At 38.3% G+C, this 27,965-nt stretch overlaps 1 protein-coding gene across 1 annotated transcript in view; it reads left to right on the top strand.

Annotated features, from left to right (window-relative positions):
• USP37 (ubiquitin specific peptidase 37) overlaps positions 1-26,965 on the top strand; it is a 69,316-nt gene extending 42,351 nt beyond the window's left edge. Inside the window, exons 14-23 of the mRNA XM_006867863.1 lie at positions 2,055-2,219; positions 3,986-4,051; positions 7,039-7,180; positions 9,621-9,876; positions 18,466-18,632; positions 19,955-20,015; positions 24,862-24,977; positions 25,404-25,473; positions 25,885-26,023; positions 26,878-26,965. Of these exons, the coding sequence (XP_006867925.1) occupies positions 2,055-2,219; positions 3,986-4,051; positions 7,039-7,180; positions 9,621-9,876; positions 18,466-18,632; positions 19,955-20,015; positions 24,862-24,977; positions 25,404-25,473; positions 25,885-26,023; positions 26,878-26,965 (1,270 nt within the window). The remainder of the gene's footprint in view (positions 1-2,054; positions 2,220-3,985; positions 4,052-7,038; positions 7,181-9,620; positions 9,877-18,465; positions 18,633-19,954; positions 20,016-24,861; positions 24,978-25,403; positions 25,474-25,884; positions 26,024-26,877) is intronic.
• Positions 26,966-27,965: the final 1,000 nt, after the last annotated feature.

Genomic DNA, 27,965 nt, shown 5'->3' with positions numbered 1-27,965 from the left:
GATTTTTGCTTTCTTTACATTAATATGTAATCTATACCAAAGGCTGTGCTCTTTGATGTTCATCAGGAAATGTTTTAAGTCCTCTTCACTTTCAGCAAGCAAGGTTGTATCATCTGCATATCGCAGGTTGTTAATGAGTCTTCCTCCAATCCTGATGCCACATTTTTCTTCATAGAACCCAGCTTCTCGGAATATTTGCTCGACATACAGGTTAAATAAGTATAGTGAAAGAATGCAACCCTGCCACACACCTTTATTAATTTTAAACCATTCAGTGTTCCATGTTCTTTTCGAACAATTGCCTCTTGGTCTACGTACAGATTCCTCATGAGCACAATTAAGTGTTTCGGAATACTCACACTTCACAATGTTGTCCATGTCCCCTTCTCTAATTATTTAGTCTTTGAATTGGGGGTAGAGGGATGGTGGAACCTGGGAGGAATTTTTCTATTTGATTTTCTTTTCTAATATTAAGTTGTTGTTACGTGCTGTATAATGAACCTGTATGGGGTTTCTGAGAAGCAGCTTGTGGGTTGAAAACCACTGACTTTGTTCAATGTTTATCCTACATCAGGTAACTTGTGTTGTAAGTTAATTTATTCACACCACTGTAGGATCAGCACTGTGCTGGAAACCACAAGGTCAGCAGTTCAAACCCATCAGCTGCTTCTTGGGAACACTATACAGGGAACTGACTTGACAGCACTTAACAACAATAAATGAAACAGAGGCCTTTATATCTTAAATCCTAATGATTGGATTTGCTTTATTTTGTTCTTTTTTAATACCCAAAGCCAGTCTACATGTATCCTTGTGGTGTCCTATATCTTTTATCAAGTGTGTGCACTTTTCCTCTGCCTCACCTGTACAGATTAGTGATTTTTGACTATCATTTGTATCATATTAGGATTATTTGGAATTTAAATGAAAATGTTAGACATACGTTTTGCACTTGTCACATAAATTGGATCGATATATTTTCTCAAGTTGCTGTGAATTTGAAAACTGAACTGTAACTTGCTTTTTTTTTTTTTTTTTTTTAAAAAGGTATGGTCAATAACTATAATTTCCCATTTTTTGAGTCTGTGGCTTTTGTGATGAAGGTATTTATGGTAAGAAAGAAAACAGTTTTCCATAAATCAGATTTTTTTTTGCCAAGAACTCAGGTTCATTCCCATAATCCTTTTAATTTTTATTTTTTAAAGTGTTCCTGTGGGCTGTAAAATATACTTAGTCCATCAGGCAAGAGACTCTGTTGTGTATGAGAGGTGGAAAGGTTGCCTACTGTAATAGGAAGCAAAGAGAATTAAGTGTTCCTAAAGAACTAAAAGCTTTTTAGATTTGACATCCAAATTTTTATACAATATTTTTCTAGGTGGGGAAAGTTTTTTTATTTCTCTCTTTCTTTCTTCAGAGAAAAATGCCACTGAACTGAGAAGTTTTGTCAAAAATGTCTCCACCAAACATAAGGAATATATAACACTGAAATGAGCATTTTAAGGATTTAGCCTAAGATCAAAATCATCAGTGAACATTTTTAGCATTTTTGTCTGATATGTATTATTTGGTGTTTTGTGTTTTAGGAACTCTAGAAGAAGTTTATTTAAACCTTATTAATTCACTCAATATTGTACATGTATTTTACTTGTATTTGTATGCTTTATACCTACTCCATTGCCTGGCTTTTGGCAAGTGTTAGTAAATGTTGTTTAAAGATCTTTAGTTTGAACAAATATATTCTTTAAATTGAAGTTACTTAATAAAGTTAGGGAATTCTGGTGTGACACTGTGGGTTAACACACCAGACTGCAAAGCCGATTGAACTGCAAGGCCAGCGGTTCACACTCACCAGCGGCTCCTCAGAAACCCTATACAGGGTCGCAATGGGTCAGAACCGATTCGATGGCACTTAACAACAACAAATAAGGTTAGAGTGCTCTGACCCATTAGGAGTGTTCCTCTGTGTTGGAATTCAAAGATAATAGAACTCCTTGAACTTTTTGAAGTCCCCTCACATTGAATTAGTAATGTCATCATCTCTTGTTTTTTTTCAGGGTCCTCATTCTTCATTTGAAAAGATACAGCTTTAATGTAACTCTGTCACTTAACAACAAGATTGGACAGCAAGTCATCATTCCAAGATACTTGACGCTGTCATCTCACTGCACTGAGAATACAAAGCCACCATTTACCCTTGGTTGGAGCTCACATATGGCAGTGTAAGTCCTTTGAGAGAATTTCTTTGCCCTCCCTTTTGAACTATTAAATTTTTAGTATCCAATCAAAAGAATATGTCAGGAAATCATGACTCCCAGGTAAAATCAGATCAGGAAAGTGATTCCAGTTGTATTTTATTATAAGATTTCCATGTTAAATTCACTTTACTATTTATTAATTGGAGATAAAAATGCTAAAACAAACATAATGAGGTACTTTTAGGGTATTTGATACACTGTGAGAATACAAGGGAGTTTCCAGAAGTTTGTGGAAAAATGCAGTTGAAAGGTAATGGAACCTCACACGAGGGGCCAAATAAGGTGCAACTGTTGGTCTCTCCCTGTACCGAGGAAAGAAGAACAATAGAAATTGAAGGTGCTTGAAAATTATTAGTCCAATGTACTAATGAGCCATGTGAACAGTCTCCTTGACCCTGAGACCAAGAGAGTTAGATGGTGCCCGGCTACCACTACCAACTGCTCTGAAAGGGATCACATGAGAAGGTCCTGGATAGAATGGGAGACAATCATAGAAAATCCCAGGCTTACTAGTCAGAGACTGGGGGAATCTTGAGACTGGCCCTTGGTCACCCTTTAGGTCTACAGCTGAACTCACCCCCATGGCTCAATTTTCAGCCAAGCAGTAGGTATAATCTGGAGGACAAAAACAATAGTGAGATATGCACATCATAGAATGATCAATGATCAGAAGCACAAAATTCAGAAATGTTGGGAAAAGAGGAGGAATAGAAATAAGAAACAAGGAGGAAGTGGGATAAGTGATGTTACATTGAAAGGATTGCAGTTATTGAGATGAAATGAAGTGTATAATTTGTTGAATGTAAAACTGATAATGTGCTCTGTAAAACTCTACTCAATTTACTATAAAAAGTTTTAAAATATATAGTAAAGATAATCAGTGGCTCCTAGAAATTTTTCAAAAAGTACAGAACTTTAGAAGTGAAAGATTTTGTACAAATCCCTACTTTTGTAGAGGCTAAGTGATTTTCCTAAGGTCATATGGCTAGTAACTGGCAGAGCCAGGGTTTGTGAGTATAAAGTGGCTATATAGACGTTTCAGAAAGTGAATGAACATTTGCCAGAATGAATTGATGCAATTTTGGCAACTATATTTCCCCTGGGATTTAACTGAGATATATACTACATTATACAAATTTCCACTAAAGTCTTCATTGGATCTACTAATAAAATCCTAGTACTTCTGGGTTTTCTCTTTAAGACCTATATTTGGAGTGGATTTTTTTTTTTTTTTTTTTGCATGATGCAAACTGCCCTCTGCTGGTTGATATATTATTGCTCTTTCTAGCAACATTAGTATACTTGTTTTGAATCTAGCTGGATTCAAATCCTGAGTCTACCACTTAACAGCTATAAGACCTTGGATAGATTCCTTGACCTGTCTGTGGGCAGTAAATGAAGTAATACGTGTAGAGTTCTTAGAACCACGCCTGATGTTCGGTAAGTCCTCAATAAATGAGAGCTATTGTATTGCTTAAAAGTAAAGAACTGAGACAAGGTAATTTTCCCCAATTATTCTTTTTATATGCATAACATTTACTTTGTTTCTAATGCTCTTTCATTAGATTATTAGATCAGGGAGAGTCTAGAAATGGTGTTTTCTTTTCTCTTTAGGCTACTACTATGGTTTGTAAAGTATTTCATTTGCTTGTTTTTAATTCCGTTTATAGCTTAAATATATTTTTCCTAATATAATTGCATACATTGTATATTTTTAAATTTTCTAATAGTTCTAGACCATTGAAAGCCTCTCAAATGGTGAATTCCTGCGTCACCAGCCCTTCTACACCTTCAAAGTGAGTTATATTTCTTGTGTACCCAAAATTTCTATTACTAAGGGTTTGGCTTACCCAACTCTACAAGAATGTATCCTTTTCCTTTTTTCTTTCTCTTTTTTGCATGATAACTTCTCCGTCTTACCCATACTTTGGAATTTTCTGAATATGATTTAGACTTTAGGGTAGTATAACAAGTTTTTGATAGTGAATTAAGTTCAAGTGATCATCTCAGAATTCTGTTGTAAAACTTTGTACAACTTATCATTTGTTAATATATACATTTATATCCTGAAACTCTTAAAAATTGACTGAAGACAAGAGATTTTAAAGATTGAAGGGGTAAAATAACCCCCATAGATATAAACTATCATTCCTCAAAGGTAGGCTTATAGATTCCCAAACATCTTTACACCTGTTGCTAGCCAGTCTTGGACTTGTTGAATCAGTTTCTCTGAATTGGAGATGTTCTGAAAGGAGACAGGAAACTAAACACACATAAGAATGAAGTTACTCTATAAATTATTATATTTTTTGCTTAAGGCAAAGTTTGTCCAAGGAAGGAAGCAAATGTTTTGGGTTTTTTTATATACCTTCTCTAGGATTTCACTGTAAGATAAGCACTGGACTGCTAACCACAAGGTTGGTGGTTCACTCCTCAGGGTTGCTGTGAATCGGAAACAACTCGACAACACTTAACAAGATTTCACTAGAACCACAGTTCCTGATTAAACCATTCTAAATGACTTATTTGGAGTCCTGGTGTGGCGCTGTGGGCTAATGCGTCAGACTGCAAAGTCGTTTGAACTGCAAGGTTGGTGGTTCAAGCTCACCAGCTACTCCTTGGAAACCCTATATGGGGTTGCTATTGGTCGGAATCGACTCAACGGCAATTAACAACAACAAATGACTTATTTGTCATTTATCTTTTAAATTTATTGATGTCCCAGAGTATTTTTAGGAAAGAGACAGTTTTGTTGTTTAAGGGCTTTTGGGGGGGATTAATATAACCATAAAATGATATTTGGGAACTGCTATTTTCTTTTCCTCCTGTTAATTATTTTTCAGTGCAATTTAAACCAGATGACTAACATGACTAGAATCTGAAATGGTACCGATAAGAATACTCTTGCCCGTTCTCAAGATACAAATACCACTTGGCTGCTTAGAGAGTGAGCAAGTGATGCATTTACAGGATGAATATTTTTCATTGCTACAGGCAAGCTGCCTTCTGTGAATATAGTAATTTTTAATGGAATGCACTCTTTATGTACCAAATCACTATAGTTGCAAGAAAGAGATGGTTTCATTGGGCATCATTGTACCTTGGCATGGTCATCTGTTCTCAGGGTCTACTGGTATGAGAATTTGAGAGCTGGCCAATAAAAGGATGGTTAGGCCCTAGAAGACCTGTCATGCCGATCAAACTTAAAAGAGGCTGAGTTATGAGCCAGAATACCATTTGTTTTTCTACATTGTCCTTTGTCATGTTTGACCCTGGTATGATAGTAGCCAGGTGTCATCCTCCTTCAGCAAAATACTTTCCTGGGTAGACAATTTAATAAGGTTTACTTGTGAGCATGAAATAAAAATTTAAAAATTTTTATAAAGGAATTAAGATGGCTAATTGGCTGTTTCTGAGTTATACTTAAAAACCGTCTTGAGCACATCATGGGAGGCTATCGAGTGTTCCGGCTGGAGTGCAGTGATACCCTGGCTGCGCTCAGCCACAGACTAAGTTTGGGCTTAATCGCTGACTGCGTGTGCCTCTTTTCTTTGATCTACATTGCTTGTGCAACCCTCCTGATTTCCATTGCAGCCTCTTATTTCTTGATGACATCATTCTATGTTTATTTACAGTTTTCACATTTAATGACATTTTTCCAATTTCCGTTTCACATTGGTTTTATTAGTACAATATATGAATTTATGTTAAATTCCATCTAAGAATTTTCTTGCTCTTTGATCTTTACCACTTTTTCCTTTGGCTTATTTTGAGCTCACTAACAAGAAAACACAGTAACACCTTACTTATCTGGTATTGAATAAACTTACTTGGTTTTTCACATAAGTGAATTTTCATAAAACTGAAGCTTGCATTTTAAGGATTGCATCTTTTAAAAAAACTAACCACTTTAGATAAAAAAAATTTTCTAGCATGTTATGACTTGTATTTTTAAATAAGACATCCTAAATACCATTTAAATATTTTAATGACTTAGAATTAGCATAATGCATATCAGTTATTACAGTTTTAATGCAATGCCTTCAAGGATTCTTAATTCTTACAAGGCAGTTTACTTTTATGTTAAATGACTTGATAGTTCTTTTTTGTGGTTATTCTCTCCCATTTCTTAGCTCTCATTTGTTGATGAACTTGCTACATTCTTTTATCCTGGGGGGAAAAGGGTCTCTATCCAAAAACTTAAATGCATAGGCTTTAGAACTGCCTCAGAACTTCCTCAAAAGCCTCCTTTCTTGTTACGGAATCCCCGTGTTCGGGAAGGTGGAGGTACCAGAAGTCTGACCTACAGATAAGTGGATAAGTGGAATGTTACTGTTATTTTTAAAGTGCATGGATCATAATTTAAAAGATGTAAAAATTAGTTCTTATGCACTTTGTTGTCAAAATTTTTATTCATTGCTACGTTTGCATGAATTCGCCTTATAAAGACAAAAGCAAACTTCATTAGGTTTGATCATTAAAAGAGGAGGGGGGAAGGCACAAAGTGATTGGTTTACTGATGATATATATATATGTGTGTATGTATTTTATAAAAATATATATATACACACACATATACTAGCATATAAGAGTTGTCAGATTTCCAAAGCATGTCTCTCTTAAGTGGGCAGAGGTAATGGCCTTTTGACACATCTTTTTTCTGTTAAATCTTTTTCCATAATGGAAAATATTTTTGTTTTGTTTTGGTATTTGTACATTAAAACAGTAAGAAGAATGTTTATTTATCAGATTACATAGATATTTTTTTCCCTTTAAATTACAGAAAATTTACCTTCAAATCTAAGAGTTCCCTGGCTTTGTGCCTTGATTCAGACAGTGAAGATGAACTGAAACGCTCTGTGGCCCTCAGCCAGAGACTTTGTGAAGTGTCATTCAGTGAGCAACAGCAGGAAGACCTGGAAAAAGTAAGTATTTTCTCATCAGAACATCTGATAAAGATTTATGCAGCTTTTAATACCCAAACAAATGCCCTTCATAACCAGCATCAGCATATTTAATAAACACAAAAGATAGATCATAAATGTAGCGGAGTCCTGGTATAGCATAGTGGGTTAATCCGCTGGACTGAAAAGTCAGTTTGAACCACAAGGTTGGCAGTTCAAGCTCACCAGCTGCTCCTTAGAGACCTTATACAAGGTTGGTGTGGGTCAGACGCAACTCGACAGCACTTAACAACAACAACCATACATTCACTAAGCTAGGCTCTCTCTACCTACAAAAAGATTTGTTTGTGAATGTTGTTGTTAGTGTCATGGAGTTGGTGCCAACTCATAGCGACCCCCATACAGGGTTTCTGAGGCTTTTAAATCTTCAAGGGAGCAGAAAGCCTCATCTTCCTCCCTTTGAGAGGCTGGTAGGCCAAACTGATGGTTCACAGACTTTGAAGAAATTACAGTTGTTCTGGACAAATTAACTTTCTCTTTTCGACCTTCAGAGCTACCTCTATATGTTGTTGTTACAACATATAGATTATGACTCATAGCGACTCCGTATTGGGATTCCATTTAGCACCTGATAATTTTGAGCAAATAATACGAGAAGCTGGGTTCTATGAAGAAAAACGTGGCATCAGGATTGGAGGAAACTCATTAACAACCTGCGATATGCAGATGATACAACATTTACTTATGAAGATTAAAGAGCACAGCCTTCGATATGGATTACATCTCAATGTCAAGAAAACAAAAATCCTCACCACTGGACCAATAAACAACATTCTTATCAATGGAGAAAAGACTGAAGTTGTCAAGGACTTCATTCTTCTTGGATCAACTATCAACACTCGCGGAAGTAGCAGTCAAGAGATCAGACGACGTATTGCACTGGGCAAATCTGCTGCACAGGAACTTTTTAAAGTATTGAAGAGCAGAGATGTCAGCTTGAGGACTAAGGTGCGCCTGACCCAGGCTATTGTATTTTCAGTAGCCTCATATGGATGCGAAAGCTTGACAGTGAATAAGGAGGATCGTAGAAGAATTGATGCCTTTGAGTTATGGTGTTGGAGGAGAATACTGAAAGTGCCATGGACTGCCAAAAGAACCAATAGATCTGTTTTGGAAGAAGTGCAGCCAGAGTGCTCCTTGGAGGCCAGGATGGCTAAGCTTCGTCTCTCATACTTTGGACATATTGTCCGGAGGAAACAATCATTGGAGAAGGATGTCATGCTGGGTAGGGTGGAGGGTCAGAGAAAAAGAGGAAGACCCCCAACGAGATGGATCGGCCAGGTGGCATCATTGATGGACTCAAGTGTGGCAGCGGTAGTGAGGTTGGCCCAGGATCGGATATTGTTTCGTTCTGCTGTGCATGGGGTCACTATGAGTCGGTTCTGACTCTATGGCACCTGACAAAAACAAATTTTGAGACGCTGACATAGTCAGCAGTTCAGTGCCATACCAGGACACCGGCCTCGACATATTAGACTTTAAATAATTACTTACTTTATTTTGGTGTAGTTGGTTATGTGAAACTGTAGAAAACATGACATCAGCAGAACAACCAAATAATCATATGTTTTAAATTATAGTTGTCAAGATATAGCTACATCAGCTTCCTTCTTGATACCTAGTGAAAATTAACACTTTGAAGATCTAAACTCTTCTAGGAGTTTGCATCCTCTCATGTGGCTGTGTTTTATTTTATATACCTCCTGCTTGGTAATTTAACCGTTCTTTTAGTAACTCTTCTATGTTCTGCCTTGTTTATCATTTTACTCTAAATCTAGCAGCAGTTTGCGTTTGCCAGTGACAGATATGCTTGCTTTGAATGAGAAATGCAAGAAATCTCACAAATGGAAGGAAATAATGTCTACTATTTGCATCTTATGTAGTTCTTATTATTTGTAAGTGACTAAGATCTGTTAGCATTTAAAATGGAATACTTTGTATAATGTACTACTATTTACAGTATAATCTGTATATGGGGAGCACGGTGACTCTGTAGGATAGACTTAACTATGAACCACAAGGTTGGTGGATTGCGCCCACAGCCGCTTCATGGAAGAAAGTTGAGGCTTCTGCTCCCGCAAAGATTTACAGTTTCAGAAACCCTATACAGGGTTGCTATGAATCAGAACCAACTCAATGACTCTTGCCCACTACCAATGAGTCACTCCAACTCATAGCCACACTAAATAGAGTCCCTGACGCTATAAATCTTTATGGGAGCAGACAGCTTCTTCTTCCTCCCTTGGAGTGACTGGTAGGATTGAGACTTGCAGTTAGCAGACCATCACTAAACACACAGCGCCACCAGGGCTCCTTATCTAGAAGAAATAAGTGTCTGCTTTTAACTTTTTAAGATTGTTGTATTTGTAACCACTCTTCTAAAAGTAACTATCTTCTTCAGGATTCAAAATTATGCAGAATTGAGCTTTATAAGTCTGAATTGGAAAACTCAAGATTTGAAGGAATGAGTGAAGAAGAACTTGTAGCAGCTGTCTTAGAGATAAGTAAGAGGGAATCTTCACCTTCTCTGAGTCATGAAGAAGATGATAAACCAACCAGCAGCCCAGATACTGGGTTTGCAGAGGATGATATTCAAGAAATGCCTGAAAACCCTGAACCTATGGAAACTGAGAAATCCAAAGTGATCACAGAGCCAGGTAGGTTTTTAAAACATAAGCATATATTAAACAGAATATAATTGTGCTCCTAAGCCTTATCATGACAAATGGCTTCTAAAAAACAGGAAGTGATACAGATCTACTTAACAAAAATAGATTACAATAACTGCCATCAAGTTAACTTGATATGTTGCCTTTGCCTGGTCCTGCATCATCCTCGTGGTCACTGGCATGTTCCAATCCATTGTTTTAGCTATTGTGCCAGTCCTTATTGAAGGTCTTCACCATTGCCAACCCTCTGCATCACCAATCCTGATGTCCTCTCCCAGATGCTGTCCTCCTCTAGATTCTTCTTAATGATGTTCCCAAAGTAAATAAGTTGGACAGTGTTCTTTTGTGATTCATAAGGTATCATTGACTGATTTTCAGAAGTTAATCTCCAGGCCTTCTTTTCTAGTTGTCTTAGGAAGCGCCACTAAAGCCTATCCATAGTGGAGGACCCTGCTGGTAATTGAATTACTGGTGGCATAGCTTTAGCATCACAACACTACCCAAGACACCACAGTATGACAAACTGACAGATGTCATATAACTTGTAATATTTTCATGCTTTATTTTTAAGTTTAAGAAATGACAGGTAGACCCAGAGACTAGTGGTGCAGTAGGTCATATTCCTCTAGAATATGACATCAGAGGAAATGTTGACATTCTTATGTATATTTAATACCTGCTTATGTCAGGTTTTGGTTACTTTTCTTTTTACCACTGGTACGGTAAAATGTGTATAATAGCTGCTGCTTCTCTGGATGGGGTCCTAAATTCTGCTTGTGCTTTTCTCCCTTGATGGTCCTAGGGTCCTCTGTTTCTAGACTACTACCCCCTTTTTGTTAAAAAATTTCTACCTTTACAGTTGTGGCAGTTTCAATTAGCCATGATAACAGTTATTTACTATTCAGTAATAAGAATCTTATCCCCATCTCTTTTCACCAGACCTGTCTAGACAAGATGAAAACTATTCAGTGGAGATTCTACCTTCCCTGCACACACTAAAACTAAACTCCCTGTTGAAAACTTGTAAGCCAGTCACTTTGTGCCTTTATTGCCCCGTCATATGAAGACTTCTTCCCTCTCAGTTGGTATTGTGAGCTACTACATCCATAAGTATAACTCAAGTTCATCAAATAGTAGCAATTTACACTTGTTTTCCTTTATCAAAAAAAATTTTTTTCTTCTTCCTCTAGTCAAGTTCTGATCATTAAGCCATCAAAGCTAGATCGAATGGGTACTATCTATAAGTTTGGGCGTTCTTGTGCATCTCCCCTCACTTCATATCAGCTAGATGCTCCATTCTTGGCTCTAGCCCTCTGACTATGGCTTTGTCCAGGTCTCACTGCACTTTGGACCAGCCAGCCCTTCTTCTCTCATCTCCAGGTCAACGGGAGACTATGGAATGTTCTAACTCAGCCCATATCTTCATCTCTGTCCTCCCCCTACCCCCCTCCACTCACCAGCAAACCACTGTGGTCATGAGCAAGCTTACATGCTTGCTCATGTGTTCCCTTTGATTTTTCAGTCTTAGAGGGGATTTGTCCTGAAGGGACTTTTAATTGCTTGAGCCTTGATGGCTCCCCAGCGAACAACTTGCTTGTTCTTGCAGTAGCCAATCAGACTGTCTTTTGGCTCCTCTAGCTGTTCCAGGTTGGTCTGCTTGTCCTTTCAAATGGGAATGTCCCACCTCAGAAAGTCCTGGATGGGGCTCAGGATTCCACCTATGTATACTTTTTTTAAGTATAAACTTTTTCCTTTTACACTAAACTTCAGAGCCAAGGGATGGGGTAGATTTTCTCGTTGCCATTCCCAACTCTTGTCTTCTTTGTTCCTTAAAAAAATTCCAATTCCTTTAAAGTGCGTGGCCTCAGACTTTGCCATCTTTTCTTGCAGCCGCCCTTTTTACATTTCAGTCACTCCCATTGCCATCCTTAGTAGTTTGTACATCCTCATAAATGATCTTGTTCAACATCCTGGAGTCTCAGTTCTTGATCCTAACTCCAACCATCTTTTCTTCCAGCCCTCCTGATCATCCACTTACATAAGTCATACTTAAACTAGTGGTCCTCAGAATGAGTCCACAAACCATTGGTGACATCTGGGAACCTTCTGGAAATGCCAGCTCTTGACATTTACCCATACCTCCTGAATGAGAAACTCTGGGATGAGGGCTCAGCACTCTGTTTTTGATAACCACTTTCCTGGATTTCAGATAGTCTTCTGTAACATGGCACTTTCTTGCACATTTGATGTCATATTCAATCAGTTGATCTCATTAAGAGCGACAGTCTGTTGACCTCCTACTTTTTTGCTACTTTGTTATCACTTCCTTCCTTACCCAGCCTACATGACGTATTCTGATCTTCTTATCTGCTTCCTTTTGCTTTCTCTGTCACAGTCACCTTACAGAATGCCATCCCAAAACTTCGCTAGCTATTGATTCTATGTCTGAGCCCAAACAGCTTAAGATTGTTGAAAAGGTCACAAAAATGCTGCCTAGACTTAGCTCAGCTGTTTTACTACATCCTTATGTGGGCACTGGACACTACTAGTCAGTACTTCCTTAGTACATTTCTTTTCCCAATCTTTATGATCTCATCCTGAAATCTTTAGTTCTCCTTCGATATACACATTTACTCTAGGCTCATAATTTATCTATATGCTTTTCAAAGTAAATATGGCCAAGCCAATGAAAGCTCTGCCTTGGGTTAAAGTGGGGGAGTGTCCCTGTTCTTATTTAAGGCCATCCCTTTCATTCATGTCTAGAATCGCATCCTCTTGTGCTTTCTCAAAATCTTCCCTCTTGAGATTATGCTTTTACTTCTACATCTGTCAAGTCCATTCTGTCTTCTAAATTATTCCGTTTGTGCTTTTTTGGTTGTTTTGCTTTTCAAATTTTATAGGCTTATTTTCTCCAGAAATAAACATTTTTCCTTGAAAGGAACTGTTGTTTGTTTTTTTTTAAGGTTTTATTGTGAATTGAGTGGTAGCTTACATGGGGGAACATCAGTTTTACACTCATCCTATCTTAATCGTTTCATTGCAATGATTACAATCCCCTGCATGCTTCATCATTCAACAGTATTTGCTTCTGTTCCCTGTGGGGTTTCTTTTATTGAATGTGCACCAGAGCTCTCAGGAATATACAATCATTCAAACAGCCGAAGGGCAAACCTTGCAACCCTGTATCCTGGCCACCAGCACACAGCCCCTCTCCTTCCATGAGTCCTCAGCTGCTCTGTCTCTCCATCTCATCATCTTTGCCTCCGTCTCTGGCGGCGCCACTTCTCTGGGTAGGGTCTCACACTCAGCTCCCGCTCTTCTTGAGGGTCCTAGGGTCCTCCTCTCCGGGACTTTAAGATCAACCACTCACCCCTTTTTGCTACAAAACTTCTACCTTTACAGTTATAACAATCGCAGTTAGTCATGATAACAGTTACTCACTATTGAATCATGAGAGTCTTGTCCCCATCTCCTTTCACCAGACAGAATGAAAACCACTCAGTGGGGATTCTACTTTCCCCCACACACTCTCAATCTAAACTCCCTCTTGAAAGCCTGTAAGCCAGTTGCTTTGTGCCTTTACAGCCCCGTTTTAGGTAGCCAGTGTCTAAGTTGCCCATCCCTATCAACCCTGTGTACAGAGGGGATGGCGTTTGTTCCTTTTTAGCACATATCTTTTAAAAGTCCTTGGGACCTCATGTTCCTTTCCAGCTACTGCCCCTATTTTGCTCCCCTTCACAAAGTTTCTTCATAGAGTTGTTTTATAGTTTCTGAACTTGGCCACACTTCCCATTCTCTCTTCAGATCTCTACAAATGGGTTTCCATCTCCCCATTCTAATACCATATGATCTTCAGCAAGTTTGCATTATTAGTATTTCACACAATTTGCCATTCATTCCTTAACAAATAAAACTTTCTAAAATTTCTTCTCTGAGCTTCCATGACCCCACATGTATCGAGAGTCTTTGTCCTATTAAACCATCTACTACTTTGAGGTTCATTTGGGTTTTTTTCCCCAGTTGTTTTTTGCTTCCCCAATCAAATCTCTGTAATTGCTGGAGTACTCCTAAAACACTTTCCTCAGCTATCTTCTCTTCTACTTAAACTCTCTTCCTAGTAATCTCACAAAGTACCACAACCTCACATACCAATGAAATAATCAAATTCATAACCAAAGCATAAATCACACTGTGTCACTCTCCTACTTAAAACTGACTAAAAAATTTTTATTATAACTTCCCACTAAACTGAATATAAAACTTCTAGCTTCTTACTGTAGCCTGTCTCCATTTCTCTCATCTGTAGCTATACTGGCATTCTCTTTCCCTTTCCTTAACATGCGAAGTTCCTTGACAGAATCTTTCTGAGGACAAGGTCCACCTTGCCCTAATTGTCACACTATCCTCAGGTTCTAGAACAGTGCTTGGCACATAGTAGATTCTCAGTACATATTTGTGACCTAACAGATTGACTGGTGGAGCCATCTGAAGAAGGAAGGAAGACTGGCGAACTCACAGTCTTCAGACATCAGCCAAAGGGAATCATGTGTATAAAGGCCCACAGATGAGAACATCCATGACAAGTTAGTGGACCTAAAAGAAATTCAAAATATCATGTATAGCTGGAGCATAGTGTTAAGGGGGGAAAGCATAACATGAAACCAGAAAATTAAGTAGTCTTCAGTTTGTAAAGCCATGTTTAAGAGTGTATACTTTATTTCAAATGCATTAGGGAGCCATTCAGTATTTGTAAGCAAAAAAGTTTGATGCAGATTTATGTTTTTAAAAAAATTCTGGCTACAATGTAGAACACAAATAAGAGAGGAACCAAAAATCTCGTGAGAACTTTTTTCTTTAGCAAAATTTTACTTGTAGGCCATATTAATATTGTTGGATGATTTCTGCATTCTATTGGGTCACTTCTCTTAGGAATGGACACAAATGTGGATCTCTTCAATCAGTTGGCCATGTTGCTGTCTTCCAAATTTCTTGATATAGATGAGTCTGTGCCTTTAGTGCTGCGTCAATTTGTTGAAATATTTCAGTTTGTGTTCCATCAATTTCCAGAGCCTTGTGCTTTGCCAATTCCTTCATGAACCTTGAACTTCATTCTTTCATACTATTGGCTTTTGATCATATACTAACTCTTGCAGTGGTTGAACACTGACCGTTTCTTGGTACAGGACTATATTCCTTCCATCTTATTTTGATGCTTCTGCATCATTCAATATCTTGCACATAGAATCCTTCAATGTTGCAAGTTGAGGCTTGAATTTTTTCAGTTTGAGAAATGTTGAGTTTGTTCTTTCCTTATGGTTTTCTAGCTCCAAGTATTTCCACATTTCATTTTAATACTTAATTTTGTCTTCTCAAGCTGTTCTTTGAAATTTCCTGTACAGCTCTTTTTTTTTCTTTTTTTTTTTTGATTTATTGTGAGTTATGTGATAGTATACATGGGAGAACATTGGTTTTACATTCATTCTATCATATATCATCTCATTGCCATGGTTACAATCCCCTCCATGCAGTCCTTCCCCCGTGCCCCCCAGGTCTTCAGCACACAGTCGCTCTCCCTCTCTGGGTCTAGAGTCTCCAGCTGCTCCATAGCTCCATATCATCATCTCTGGCTCCATTTCAGGCATCACTGCTTCTTTGGGCAGGGTCCCGCTCTCCACTCCTCTCCCTTGATGGTCCCAGGGACCTCTGCTCCTAGACTGAAAAGTCCATCACTCCCCTCCTTGCTATAAAACGTCCACCTTTACATTTCCAACCCTCACAGTCAGTCTTGATAACAATTATTCACTGTTGTATCACAAGAGACCCGCCCAGTCAGATTGAATACTACTCACTGGAGATTCTAGCTTCCTCCAGGCCCTCGGGGTCTAGGTTCCCTCCTGAAAGCTTGTAAGCCAGTCACTTCTTGCCTTTGTAGCCCCCCACCCCCATTTTGGGTGGCCAGTGTCCAAGTTGCCCATCCCTGTCTATTCTGTGTGTGGAGGGGGTGGGAATAATTCTTAGCCTGTACAGCTCTTTTGCCTCATTTTTTCCATTTGCTTTATCATCTCGACATTGGAGAGCAAGTTTCAAAGTCTCTTCTGACATCCGTTTTGTTCTTTTCCTTCTTTTCTTGTCATCTTAATGTATTCTTTTTATGTGGTATTGATGGCATTCCACAAGTCATCTGGTCTTCAGTCATTGTCTGATGCATCAGATCTATTCTTCAGATGATCTGTAAATTCAGTGGGATATGTTCAAGGTCATGTTTTGGCTGTCATGGACTTGTTTTAATTTTCTTCAGCTTCAACCTGAACTTGGATATGAGCAATGGTTGGTCTGTTCCACAGCCTGCCCCTGGCTTTGTTTGACTGATGATATGGACCTTTTCCACCATCTCTTCCCACAGATATAGTCAATTTGGTGAGGTCCATGTGTATAGTCTTTTATGTTGTTTTAAAAAGGTGTTTTCAGTGAATAAGTCATTGGTCTTGCAAAATTATATTGTGTGATCTCCAATATCATTTCTGTCATCAAAGCCATACTTTCCAACTACTGATCCTTTTTCTATGTTTCCAACCTTTGCATTCCAATCACCAATAATTATCATTAATAATGATTGTATGTTTGATCAATTTCAGACCGAAGAAATTGGTAGAATTCAATTTCATCATCCCTGCCGTTAGTGGTTAGTACATAAATTGGAAAAGTAGTGATTTTAACTCTTCTTCCTTGTAGGTGTGTGGTTGTTAATCCTGTCACAAACAACATTGTACTTCAAGATAGATTTTGAAATATCCCTTTTGGTGATGACTGTGATACCATTCCTCTTGTAAACCATATGATTGTCCAATTCGAAATGGCCAGTGCCAGTTTTCAGCTCACTAATGCCTAGGATATCGATCTTTATGTATTCCATCTCATTTTTGGCAACTTCCAATATTCCTAGCTACATACTCCTTAACATTCCATGTTCTGATTATAAATGGATGTTTGCAGCTGTTTCTCCTCATTTTGAGTTGTGTCCCATCAGCATCATCACAGTCAACTATGTTTTGATGAGGCAGCTCCTCCCCAGTCATGTTTTGAATGCCTTACAACCTAAGGGACTCATATAGTACTATATGTGATAATATGCTGGTGCTATTCATAATATTTCAAGATTCATTTCTCTTTTTTTCACAACTGAAAAATAACACATTTGTTTGGGAGTTGGCCTTCGGGTTAGATTTAAGGCATTAACCATTGATAGTGGTTTTTTGTTTGCTTACTATCTTACAGTGTTCCATTGTTTTTCAGTGGCTAAACATTCAGAAGTAGTCCCCCTCTCCTTCTTAGTCTGTCTTAGTCTGGAAGCTCAGCTAAAACATGTCCACCATAGGTGACCCTGCTGGTATTTAAAATACAGGTAGCGTAGTTTCCAGCATCACAACAGGCAAGCTGCCACAGTACAGCAAACTGGTATATGAGACATTTATTACATTCTGCTTTTTAACTCTTTTGATTTGTTGTTGTTGCTAAGTGCCGTTGAGTTGGTTCTAACCCATATTGACCCTGTATAGGAGTTCTGAGGAGTGACAGTTGAGTTTGAACCGCCAACTTTGTGGTTCAAATCAACTTTGCAGTCCAGCACATTAACCCACAGTGGAATGTATATGATATTTACATATGATTATTGATGTTGAAAACACACACTCACTTAATATACAATGCAATAATAGATGGGAAAGTATCCTTATTACCATAATCATTTTAGACTACTACTTCATTTGCAGTATTTCTAGTGCTTGGTCATGTGACATTGTGAGCTCTCAGTAGGGCTATTTGTTCTTTACCATTAACCATTGTTGTTGTTAAAGTACCTTTGACTTGGTTATGACTCATAGCAGCCCCGTATAGGGTTTCCAAGGAGCAGCTCATGGGTTTGAATCGCTGACCTTGTGATTTGCAGTCTGATGCTGATCCTACAGTACCACACCAGTTGTCCCTTATAGTATGCTTTTAATGATCAAAATCATTTTTATAGATTGGTGACCCCCACCCAGGGACAATTTTGTGGCTATCTACTATAAGATGGAAGGAGCTCTGGTAGTGTAGTGGTTATGAATTGGGCTGCGAGCCTCAAGGTCAGCAGTTCGAAACTACCAGCGGTTCCGCGGGAGAAAGATGAGGCAGTCTGCTCCCGTAAAGATTTACAGCCTCGGAAACCCTGTGTAGGGTCGCTATGAGTTGGAACCAACTCCACGGCAGCTAACAACAACAAGGAACATTTAACAGTATCTGTTATTTTTGATTGTCACAACTGGGGAAGAATTGCTAATAGGATCTAGTGAGTAGGGGACACGGATGCTGCTAGTCATCCTGCAATGCACAGGATAGCCCTTTACAATAACAAAAAATGTAGCTGTGCTGAAATTGAGAAGCCTGCTCTAGATGTAGTTAAGAAAAAATTGTGTTATGTCCTAAACAAGTTATACATGAGATTACGGTAAATTATTATCTGAACATAGAATTCACAGTAGCCTAGACATTTCAGTTTCCTAGAGAAGATTTTCCTGAATAATATATGTTCTACTTCCTCAGATCCTGCAAATTTTACTGAGATAACTAAAGACTGTGATGAGAACAAAGAAAACAAAACTCCCGAAGGATCTCAGGGAGAGGTTGAATGGCTTCAGCAGTATGACATGGAACGTGAAAGGGAAGAGCAAGAGCTTCAGCAGGCATTGGCTCAGAGCCTTCAGGAGCAAGTAAGTCATGCTGCTGCTTTCTCTTTACCAAAAAATAAAATAAAAATAACATGCATTGCACACTTAACTATATGTCAGACATTGTTCCAAGTGATTTACATGTTCTAGGTCATTGATCCACAACTGATAAAAATCAAGCTAACTTATATTTGGATTTAAGGCAGAAACCATTAATGGTGGGGGTTTTTTTGTTGTTTTTAATCCAAATGAACTAATACTGTTGGTTATCATCCATTACTGTGGTTCATTGCACGGGCATACAAGATGATATTAGAAAACATCTCCAGCTCAACATCATTTTGCAAGTTATAAATGTAGTCAGCATTCTACCTTGCTTTTATTATTCAGACTTTACGGTTGTTGTTATGTACTGTGGAGCTGGTTCCAACTCACAGTTACCCTGCACAGGGTTTCCAAGGCTGCAAATCTTTATGGGAGCAGAAAGGTAGTGTATTTGTTTTGGTTAGTTTCTCACAATCCAGATACTTTGCTGTGAATTTCTGTGTACATCAGATTCTCAGAAGTAGTATCTAATTTCTGATTCTCAGTATTTAGGTATAGGAGAACATTTATCTGCTCTTTTTGTATTTCAAGTAACCTTTTCCTCATTTTAAAAATTTTTTATGTTTCTATGCCAAAGCTGGTTGAGTTACAGTCACGTGCAATATCTTAACTCAGAGGCGATATTTTCATGATTGTCTGGTCCTATAGAATCCAAATCATAATAAAAATTTACCAAGGAGTTACCTAAAATAAATATATAGTATTAGTATTTACAAATAATCAGACTATGACATCTAATTTCTTTAGAACAATGGTTCTCAATCTTTACTGCACTGTTAACAGTAGTTGTAGAGGTTTGAAAAATACTGATGCTTGTCTTCTACCCTAATGCTGATGTTGCTGATCTAGAACACTGTCTGGACATCTAGATTTCTATTTCTACCCCCCTCCCCAATCAGGATTTTTTCAGATTTTTCCTGGTGGTTCTAATGTGCAGCCAAGGCTCAGACTGCTAATCTTAATAGGATTTCAGAACCCGCTGGTCTGTGTTTGACATCTATATGTTTAGGAAGATTACTATTCTATCTTGTCATCGAGCTATGTTTGTTGTATTTTAAATGTATAGAGTAAGAATTTGTTTTTCAAAACTTACCTTAAATATAAAACACCAAGGTCTGATTTCTTAGACTGTAATCCACAAGAACCTTAAGGTTATGAAAGCATTAGCAAACACTTCAGAGAAGCCGATTTTATCCTCATGAAATAAGTTTAATCGATAACTTCTTTAAATACTTTAGTTTTTGTTCTTGTCTCTTTAGGAGGCCTGGGAACAGAGAGAAGACGATGACCTCAAAAGAGCTACAGAGTTAAGTCTGCAAGGTGTGGAGATTATTTTAATTGATTTTTTTTTAATGTTGAAATGTGTCACAAATACAGAAAAGAGATCTGTGCGCGTGTGTAGTAGAACCCTGCGAGGGTGGGACTGGGGTGCCCACTAGCTCAGGACCCCAATAGTCACCAGAATGGAGGTACACAGACAGCAAGGGACCAATGAACAGCTACCAAAAGAGAAGAATGTCTACACCTTTATCTCTGCGGTTCTGCCAGGCGTCTGTGGCTGCTCTGATACTCCCCGCGCTTGGTCTTACCCAAGATGGCGGCTCCTGGAGCAGCTGAGTGTCTTGAATTAGAAAGCAATGAATTTCTTGCTTGTGCCACAAATTCCCCCAGCTGTAAGTCTTCCAACCTTCTAAATATTCCTTTATATGTGGTTCAGAGTTCTGGGACCATCCCCTGAGCCTGCTTGGTTGGGTATTCTGTGTTGTTGCTGACTAAGCTCTTTACTGCACTTCCACCCGATCCGCCATCTTGTTTGTTCTCTCCAAATTTGTTGATTTTATAATTTCTTCTCTTTTTATTATGTTTCTGAAGCCCTGTGTAGCGTTGGTTTGAACTGCAGGGTCAGTGGCTCATTTTCACCAGCCACTCCTCAGCAACCCTATACAGGGTCACTATGAGTCAGCACCGACTCAAAGGCATACAACACAAAAACTAATCATGTTTCTAATTATGCAAAATTCTTTTGTTTGGTGAATGTGCTATTTTATATTTTAATAAGATTGATTTTTGTTGTTGCATCATAATTCTTGAAAGATATTAAATATCCTTTTTTGTTTGCATGAGATGTAATTTGTGAAATGTAAGTTTTACAGGTTAGGACTTCTTTTGAGATGTTCATTCTCCTAAGCAAGTCCATTTCCTAAATATGATTTTACAAATTTCTGCCTAAAGAGAAAAGATTTGACTTTCAGAGTAATGGGAGCAAAGTATAGGGCAGGAGTTCTTATATTGATGATTTGGCATTGGTGATAGAAATGATGCTGGAGATAACATGATAGAATTTTACAAGATCATTGACTTCTTCATTGCAGACACCTCTTTTAAACAACATAAAAGATGACTATAAACAAGGACCTCACCAAATGGAATACAGAGAAATCAAATTGGCTACATCTGTGGAAATAGATGGTGATGGATAAGCTAGCTCTATATCATCAGTCAAAGCAAGGCCGGGGAGACTGTGGAACAGTCTCATATGTAAGTTTAGGCTGAAGTTGAAGAAAATTAAAAGTCCACAGCCAAAATATGACCTTGAAAATAAAATCACACCTAAATTTAGAGATCATAACAAAAATCGATTTGATATATTAGACACTGTTGACAGAAGACCAGAAGATTTGTGGGATGACATCAAGAACATCATACAGAAAGAAAAGCAAAAGATCATTAAGACAAGAAGGACAGACCAAAATGGATGTCAGAAGAGACTCTGAAACTTGCTCTCCAACGTAGAGATGATAAAGCAAATGGAAGAAATAAGGAGGTTGAAAGAGCTCAATAGAAGATTTCAGAGGGCAGCTTGCAAAGAAAGACAAAGCCAATTATTATAATGAAATGTGAAAAGATCTGGCATTAGAAAACCAAAAGGGAAGAATACACTTAGCATTTCTCAAACTGAGGGAACTGAAGGAAAAAATCCAACCTTGTACTATTGAAAGATTCTAAGGAGAAAATATTGAATAATACAAAAAGCAGATAAAGATTTTTTCCTTAATAACTGCCACAGAACACTGACGGGAAACTATCAGAGGTTCAAGCAGGATTCAGACCAGAACATGTAATGAGGTATATAATTCCTGACGTCAGATAGATCTTGACTGAAAACAGAGAATACCAGAAAGATATTTATCTGTGTTTTATTGAATCTGCAAGCTATGAACAGCATTGCAAAGAATGAGTGTTCCAGAATTCTTTCTGTGCTCAGGAGGAATCTGTACATAGACTACAAGGCATTTGGAAAGAACAAGGGAAAACTGAATGGTTTAAAATTAGGAAAAGTGTGTGCCAGTGTTGTATTCTTTCTACCATATTTATTCATTCTGTATGCTGTGCAATAATCTGGATTATATGAACAAGAACATGGCATCGGATTGGAGGAAGACTCATTAACAACCTGTAGATGATACAGCCTTGCTTGCTGAAAGCAAAGAAGATTTAAAATACTTCTGATAAAGATCAAAGACCACAGCCTTTGATATGGGTTGTACCTCAATGTAAAGAAAACAAAAATCCTCACCACTGGACCAGTAAATAACATCAGTATTAATGGAGAAAAGATTCAAATTGTCAACTACTTCATTTTGCTCGGATCAACCATCAACACTCATGGAAACAGCAGTCAAGAAATCAAATGACATATTGCATTAGGCAAATCTGCTGCATAAGACCTCTTTAAAGTGTTGAGGAGCAAAGTTGTCAACTTGAGGATTAAGGTCACTTGACCAAAGCCATGGTATTTTCAGTAAACTCACATATATACAAAAATTGAGCAGTTAATAAGGAAGAAGGTAGAAGAACTGATGCATTTGAGTTGTGGTGTTGGAGGAGAATATTGAAAGTGCCATGGACGGCCAAAAGAACAAACCAATCTGTGTTGGAAGAATAAAAGCTAGAATGCTCCATGTAAGCCCAGATGGCCAGACTTCATATCATACTTCAGGCATGTTATCAGGAGGGACCACTTCCTGGAGTAAGGGACATCATGTTTGGTAAAGTGGAGGGTCAGCAAAAAAGAGGAAGACTCCCAATGAGATGGATTGGCATAGTGGCAGCAACAGTGGGCTCAAGCGTGACACCGATTTTGAAGTTGGCCCTGGACCAGGCATAAGGTCGCTGTGAGTCCATACTAACTTGGCAGAACCTAACAACAAACAGCAGTTCTCTTTTCCTATTCTTCTGATTATTACATGTTCATGTCTAGTAAACAAATCTGTATTGTGATTTTAGTGGAATGACTCATACAGCAGAACTGGTGTCAAACAGAAATCTGTCAGAGAAGGAAAACGCAAATATTTTCCACTAATAAAGAGTGATGGGAAAAGTTGTACCCTGTCAAGAGCAGAAAACTTTTGAATCCTGGAAAAACTTGTTCCCATCAATTTCGGATCTTACAGATTTCACTGTTTTGTAATGCAGATTTATATATAAATGTCCCTGGGGTTCTTTAAAGCTGTTAATAAAGATTGCTTGTTTTGTGGAAGCACATTATTTTATTAAAAAATGGATCTTGAATTTTTTGTGTATGTATTTAATGTAACAAAAAGTAGTCCATTAATTTTTTTGTTACATTTTTTTTTTCTTAAATGTTTTATTGTGAATTATGTGATCGTTTACATGGGAGAACATTAGTTTTACATTAATTCTATCTTATATCGTCTCACTGCCATCGTTACAATCCCCTCCATGCAATCCTTCCCCCATGCCCCCCAGGTCTTCAGCACACAGTCGCTCTCCCTCTCTGGATCTAAAGTCTCCAGCTGCTCCATCGCTCCACGTCATCATCTCTGGCTCCATTTCAGGCATCACTGCTTCTCTGGGTAGGGTCCCACTCTCTGCTCTTCTCCCTTGATGGTCCTAGGGACCTCCACTCCTAGACTGAAAAGTTAATCACTCCCCTCCTTGCTATAAAACATCTACCTTTACATTTCTGACCCTCACAATCAGTCCTGATAACAATTATTCACTATTGTATCACAAGAGACCCGTCTGCATTTCATTGCATCAGCCCCACCTAGTCAGATTGAACTACTCACTGGAGATTCTACCTTCCTCCAGGCCCTCTGGATCAAGGTTCCCTCTTGAAAGCTTGTAAGCCTGTCACTTCTTGCCTTTGTAGCTCCCCACCCCCCATTTTGGGTAGCCAAGTTACATTTCTTCTTAAAAGTGGTTTAATATTCTATAGTATGGATGTAGTAGCTCAAAATACCAACTGAGAGGGAAGGATCTTCACATTAAGTATCAGTGCTATTCCTTCTGTATATAGGGTAGATAGGGATGGGCAACTTAGACTTTGGCTTCCTAAAATGAGGGGGCAATAAAGGCACTAAGTGACTGGCTTGCAAGTTTTCAAGAGGGAGTTTATTTAAGAGTGTGTGGGAGAAGGTAGAGTCCCCACTGAATAGTTTTCGTTTTGTCTACACGGGTCTGGTGAAAGGAAATGGGGATACAATTCTTATAATTCAATAGTAATTGTTATTGTGACCAATTGTGACTATAACAACTGTAAAGGTAAAAGTTTTGTAATAAAAACAGGGGAGTAGTTAATCTTATAGTCTGGAACAAAACCCTAGGACCATCAAGGGGAAAGAGCATGAGCAGAATGCGGGACCCTATCCAGAGAAGCAGCAACACCAGAGATGAGGACATGGGGGGAGAGAGAGCAGCTGAGGACTCTAGACTCATGGAAGAGAAAGGCTGTGTGGTGCTGACCAGGAAGCAGGCTTGCAGAATGTGCCCTTTGGTTGTTTAAATTATTAAATATTCCTGAGTGTTTTTGTGTGTGTGTATATCCCCTCCCTCCGAAACAAAAAACAAAACAGAGGGAATAGAAGCAAATAATGTTGAATGATGATGCACGGAGGCGATTGCAATCATTGCAGTGAAACAATGTTGTAAAATCAGTGTTCTCCCATGTAAACTAATGAGTACTTGCCTGAAATGTTATTCCCCAGAGTGCTAGACTCTGGAAACCTTAAATAATAACTGTATTTCATATTTTCTTTGGATGTTAAAATGTGTGCCTTGTGCTGTTTTTTTATATTCCCAATGACATTTATTTTAGTCTGTTTCAAGAACTTTTATAATACTTTGTCTTTGCTTTCCACAGAGTTCAACAACTCCTTTCTGGATTCTCTGGGTTCTGATGAGGATTCTGGAAATGAGGATGTTTTAGATATGGAGTACACAGAAGCTGAAGCAGAGGAACTAAAGAGGAATGCCGAGGTGAGTTTATTTTGTTGTTATTGTTGAGAACTACACAAGAAAAATACATGCCAGCTTATTATACATGTGCATTCAGTGATATTGGTTACACTTTTACATTGATTACAGTTGTGTATTTTTTTTTCTTCTTTTCAGAGATGTGCCCCCAGCCACCCACCCACTTACATTAATTATTACAGATAATGCTAAAGGGAATAATTGTATCCCTAGTCTCTTTTCTTCTTTTGAATTATTTTCTTAAGATAGACTGTTAGTTGAGATGACACTTCTTTGGTCAAAGGGTTTGAAATCTACTGGGTTTTTTATTGTGTCTGAATACAGCACACACTTTGAGCTTATTAGACGTGTCAGTTTTGATATTAAATTCAGTGGTTTGCCTTTATTCAAATAAAAGAGTTAAAAGTTATACCCACTTCTGTTTCCCAGACAGGAAATCTTCCTCATTCCTATCGGCTCATCAGTGTTGTCAGCCACATTGGTAGCACTTCTTCTTCAGGTAAACGAACGTCTTTATTTCAGCATCTTATGAATGACATGGCCTGACTGGCTAGAATTTGTTCCCTGAGCAGGGAGCTTTTTAAGCTGCAACTTGACAATATCAGTAAAAACTTTTAAATACTATCTGTGATCACATTAATGTGAATTGTGTTGATAGTTGTAATTGTTTTTGATTCTCTCTTTATAAATAACCTCAATATATTATCAAAATAATTGTCCTAGTATAGAATTTTCCTCCCTTAATTCTCTGTACATGTTTTCTGAATTGTTTCCAAAGCATTGGTGGAGTGTAGTAGAGTGGACAGGGCGACTGTTTTTTGTTTGTTTTTTTTTTCATGAAACTTCTGTACCTGAAGAACCTTCAGCATGTTGGGAAAAAATCTCAATTTTAAGATTTTGTTTCTTTCAGGTCATTACATTAGTGATGTGTATGACATTAAGAAGCAGACGTGGTTTACTTATAATGACCTAGAAGTGTCTAAAATTCAAGAAACTTCTGTGCAGACTGATCGAGATCGGAGTGGTTATATCTTCTTTTATATGCACAAGTAAGAAATTTTCCTAGCTACAAAGCCACAGACTAAAATCACCCAAATTCTTTCTTCCTTTGAGGATAAAATGTTTGCAGCACTTGATTGGTCTCTTGATATTTCCTTATATATCCAGCCTATTTTTTCTCCTCGGTCAGCATTAATTCCTCATCACACATCTAGGTATGGAACTTAAGATTGTTTTTATCATAAATGCTGTCTTATTTTAAACTGTTTGTATTCTTGTTGTATCAGCTAAAAGATCTACTTTATATGGATGGGAATTATGTCACATTTTTATTAAATTGCCAAGTCCCCTTACTAGTCTCAAAACTCCCATGATGATTGAATGAATGAGTAAGCCACTAGACTAACGAAGTTTCGGCCCTAAATTTAGTAGCTCAGTGGTAGAGTCTCCACCTTCCCTGCCGGAATCTGGGCTCAATACTGTCCATGCAGGAGACTTGCCTTTGGCTCCCAGCCAGTGCCCCTCATGTGCAGCCTCTGCCTGTCTGTCAGTGGAGGCTTGTGTGTTGCAGTGATGCTGAGTAGATTTCAGTAGAGCTTCCAGACTAAGAAAGAAAGGCATGCTAAACTGCTTTCTAAAACCCTATAAATCACAACAGTCTGCTCCACAACCAGTCATGGGATCCAGGACCAGGCAGAATTTCATGTCATGGTGCATGGGGTCACCACAAGTGGGGAGTTAGCTTGATGACAGCTTGCAGCAAGGCACCAGTTAGAATTGGTTTGTTTTGTTTTTTGTTTTTTTGCTTCACTAGCATCGGTTTCTGCTATTTTTTTCTCCTGCCCATCTTTCTGGTTTTGCTGACCTTGTTTTCCGATTGTATTTTTATTTGTCTCACTTTAAGGGAGATCTTTGATGAGCTGCTAGAAACAGAAAAGAACTCTCAGGCACTTAACATGGAAGCAGTGAAGACCACTCGTCAGACCTCATGAGATACAAACTTCTCATATGGCAGTGTGCACTGTGGATTTTCTTGTACTGCCTCCCACCTCAGCTTTCCTCTGCCTGAAGAGAATTTGGAACTTGATGCGGGAGCAACACACAGCTCAGGGCCAAAACAAAAGATGAAAATTTCGTTATGCTGAATGCTCCATGCTGACTGTCTTATGGAAATCTTGGTCTCACATCTGTAGCTAATTACTCTTTTTTTTCTCCTACAAGAGTGGCACTTCCTATTGGTCTAGGAATACATGTTGTAAATGCATATGTGTACATTCACACACACACACACACACACACACACATATATGGAATGAATGGAGCCTTAAAGAGTTGGGATAAGTCACCTGCTCAGAATTAATAGCACAGCAGTTTGGAGAAGAAATGAAGGTATTAAAGAGTCTATTCACCTTGGAAATGTGTGAAGAGGCACACATACCAGTTGACTGAGCTTTTATGTTCCTTGAGTAGTTTCACCCAAAACTATACTCTTTCATGTGTTTCTTATTGGTAAAATTCACTGGAAAGTCAGCTCTCCATGTTACACTAATGACAGGTTTGTCCTCTCTAAGAGAGGGGAATTTCTGTCACCTGACTTGAAGAGCTAATTTTTGTGTTGTTGTTATTATTTAATCATTTCATGGATTTGTAATGCCTTTGCTGTTTACATGCAGTCCCAAAACAATGGATTGTTGGTGCTTTGCAATATGTTCTGGCCCCACGTTTGGTGTTCCTTGTACACTGCATTTTTGTAAAGAGATTCCTTCACACCGTTTGGTTGTCATATGTCATCTCTATTATTATGATGAAGATAGAGTCTCTTCATTTTCTTTTGTCTCATTCTTCCATGAAAAAGACGCTACCCTAACAGATAGTAATAAAATGTTAAGAGGTGGGAGGATAATGTCCCAATTCGAACTGTTTTAAGGGAGAGTTAGGGTGCTTCCAGATAGGGAAGAATGCTGGTTTGTCTTGCCCTCAAAAAGAGGTCAA

Source organism: Chrysochloris asiatica, unplaced genomic scaffold (genome assembly GCF_000296735.1).
Source record: "Chrysochloris asiatica unplaced genomic scaffold, ChrAsi1.0 scaffold00110, whole genome shotgun sequence".
Taxonomy (NCBI): Eukaryota; Metazoa; Chordata; class Mammalia; order Afrosoricida; family Chrysochloridae; genus Chrysochloris; species Chrysochloris asiatica.
The sequence above is the reverse complement of the archived record's forward strand: the minus strand, read 5'-3'. Positions and strand labels throughout refer to the sequence as shown.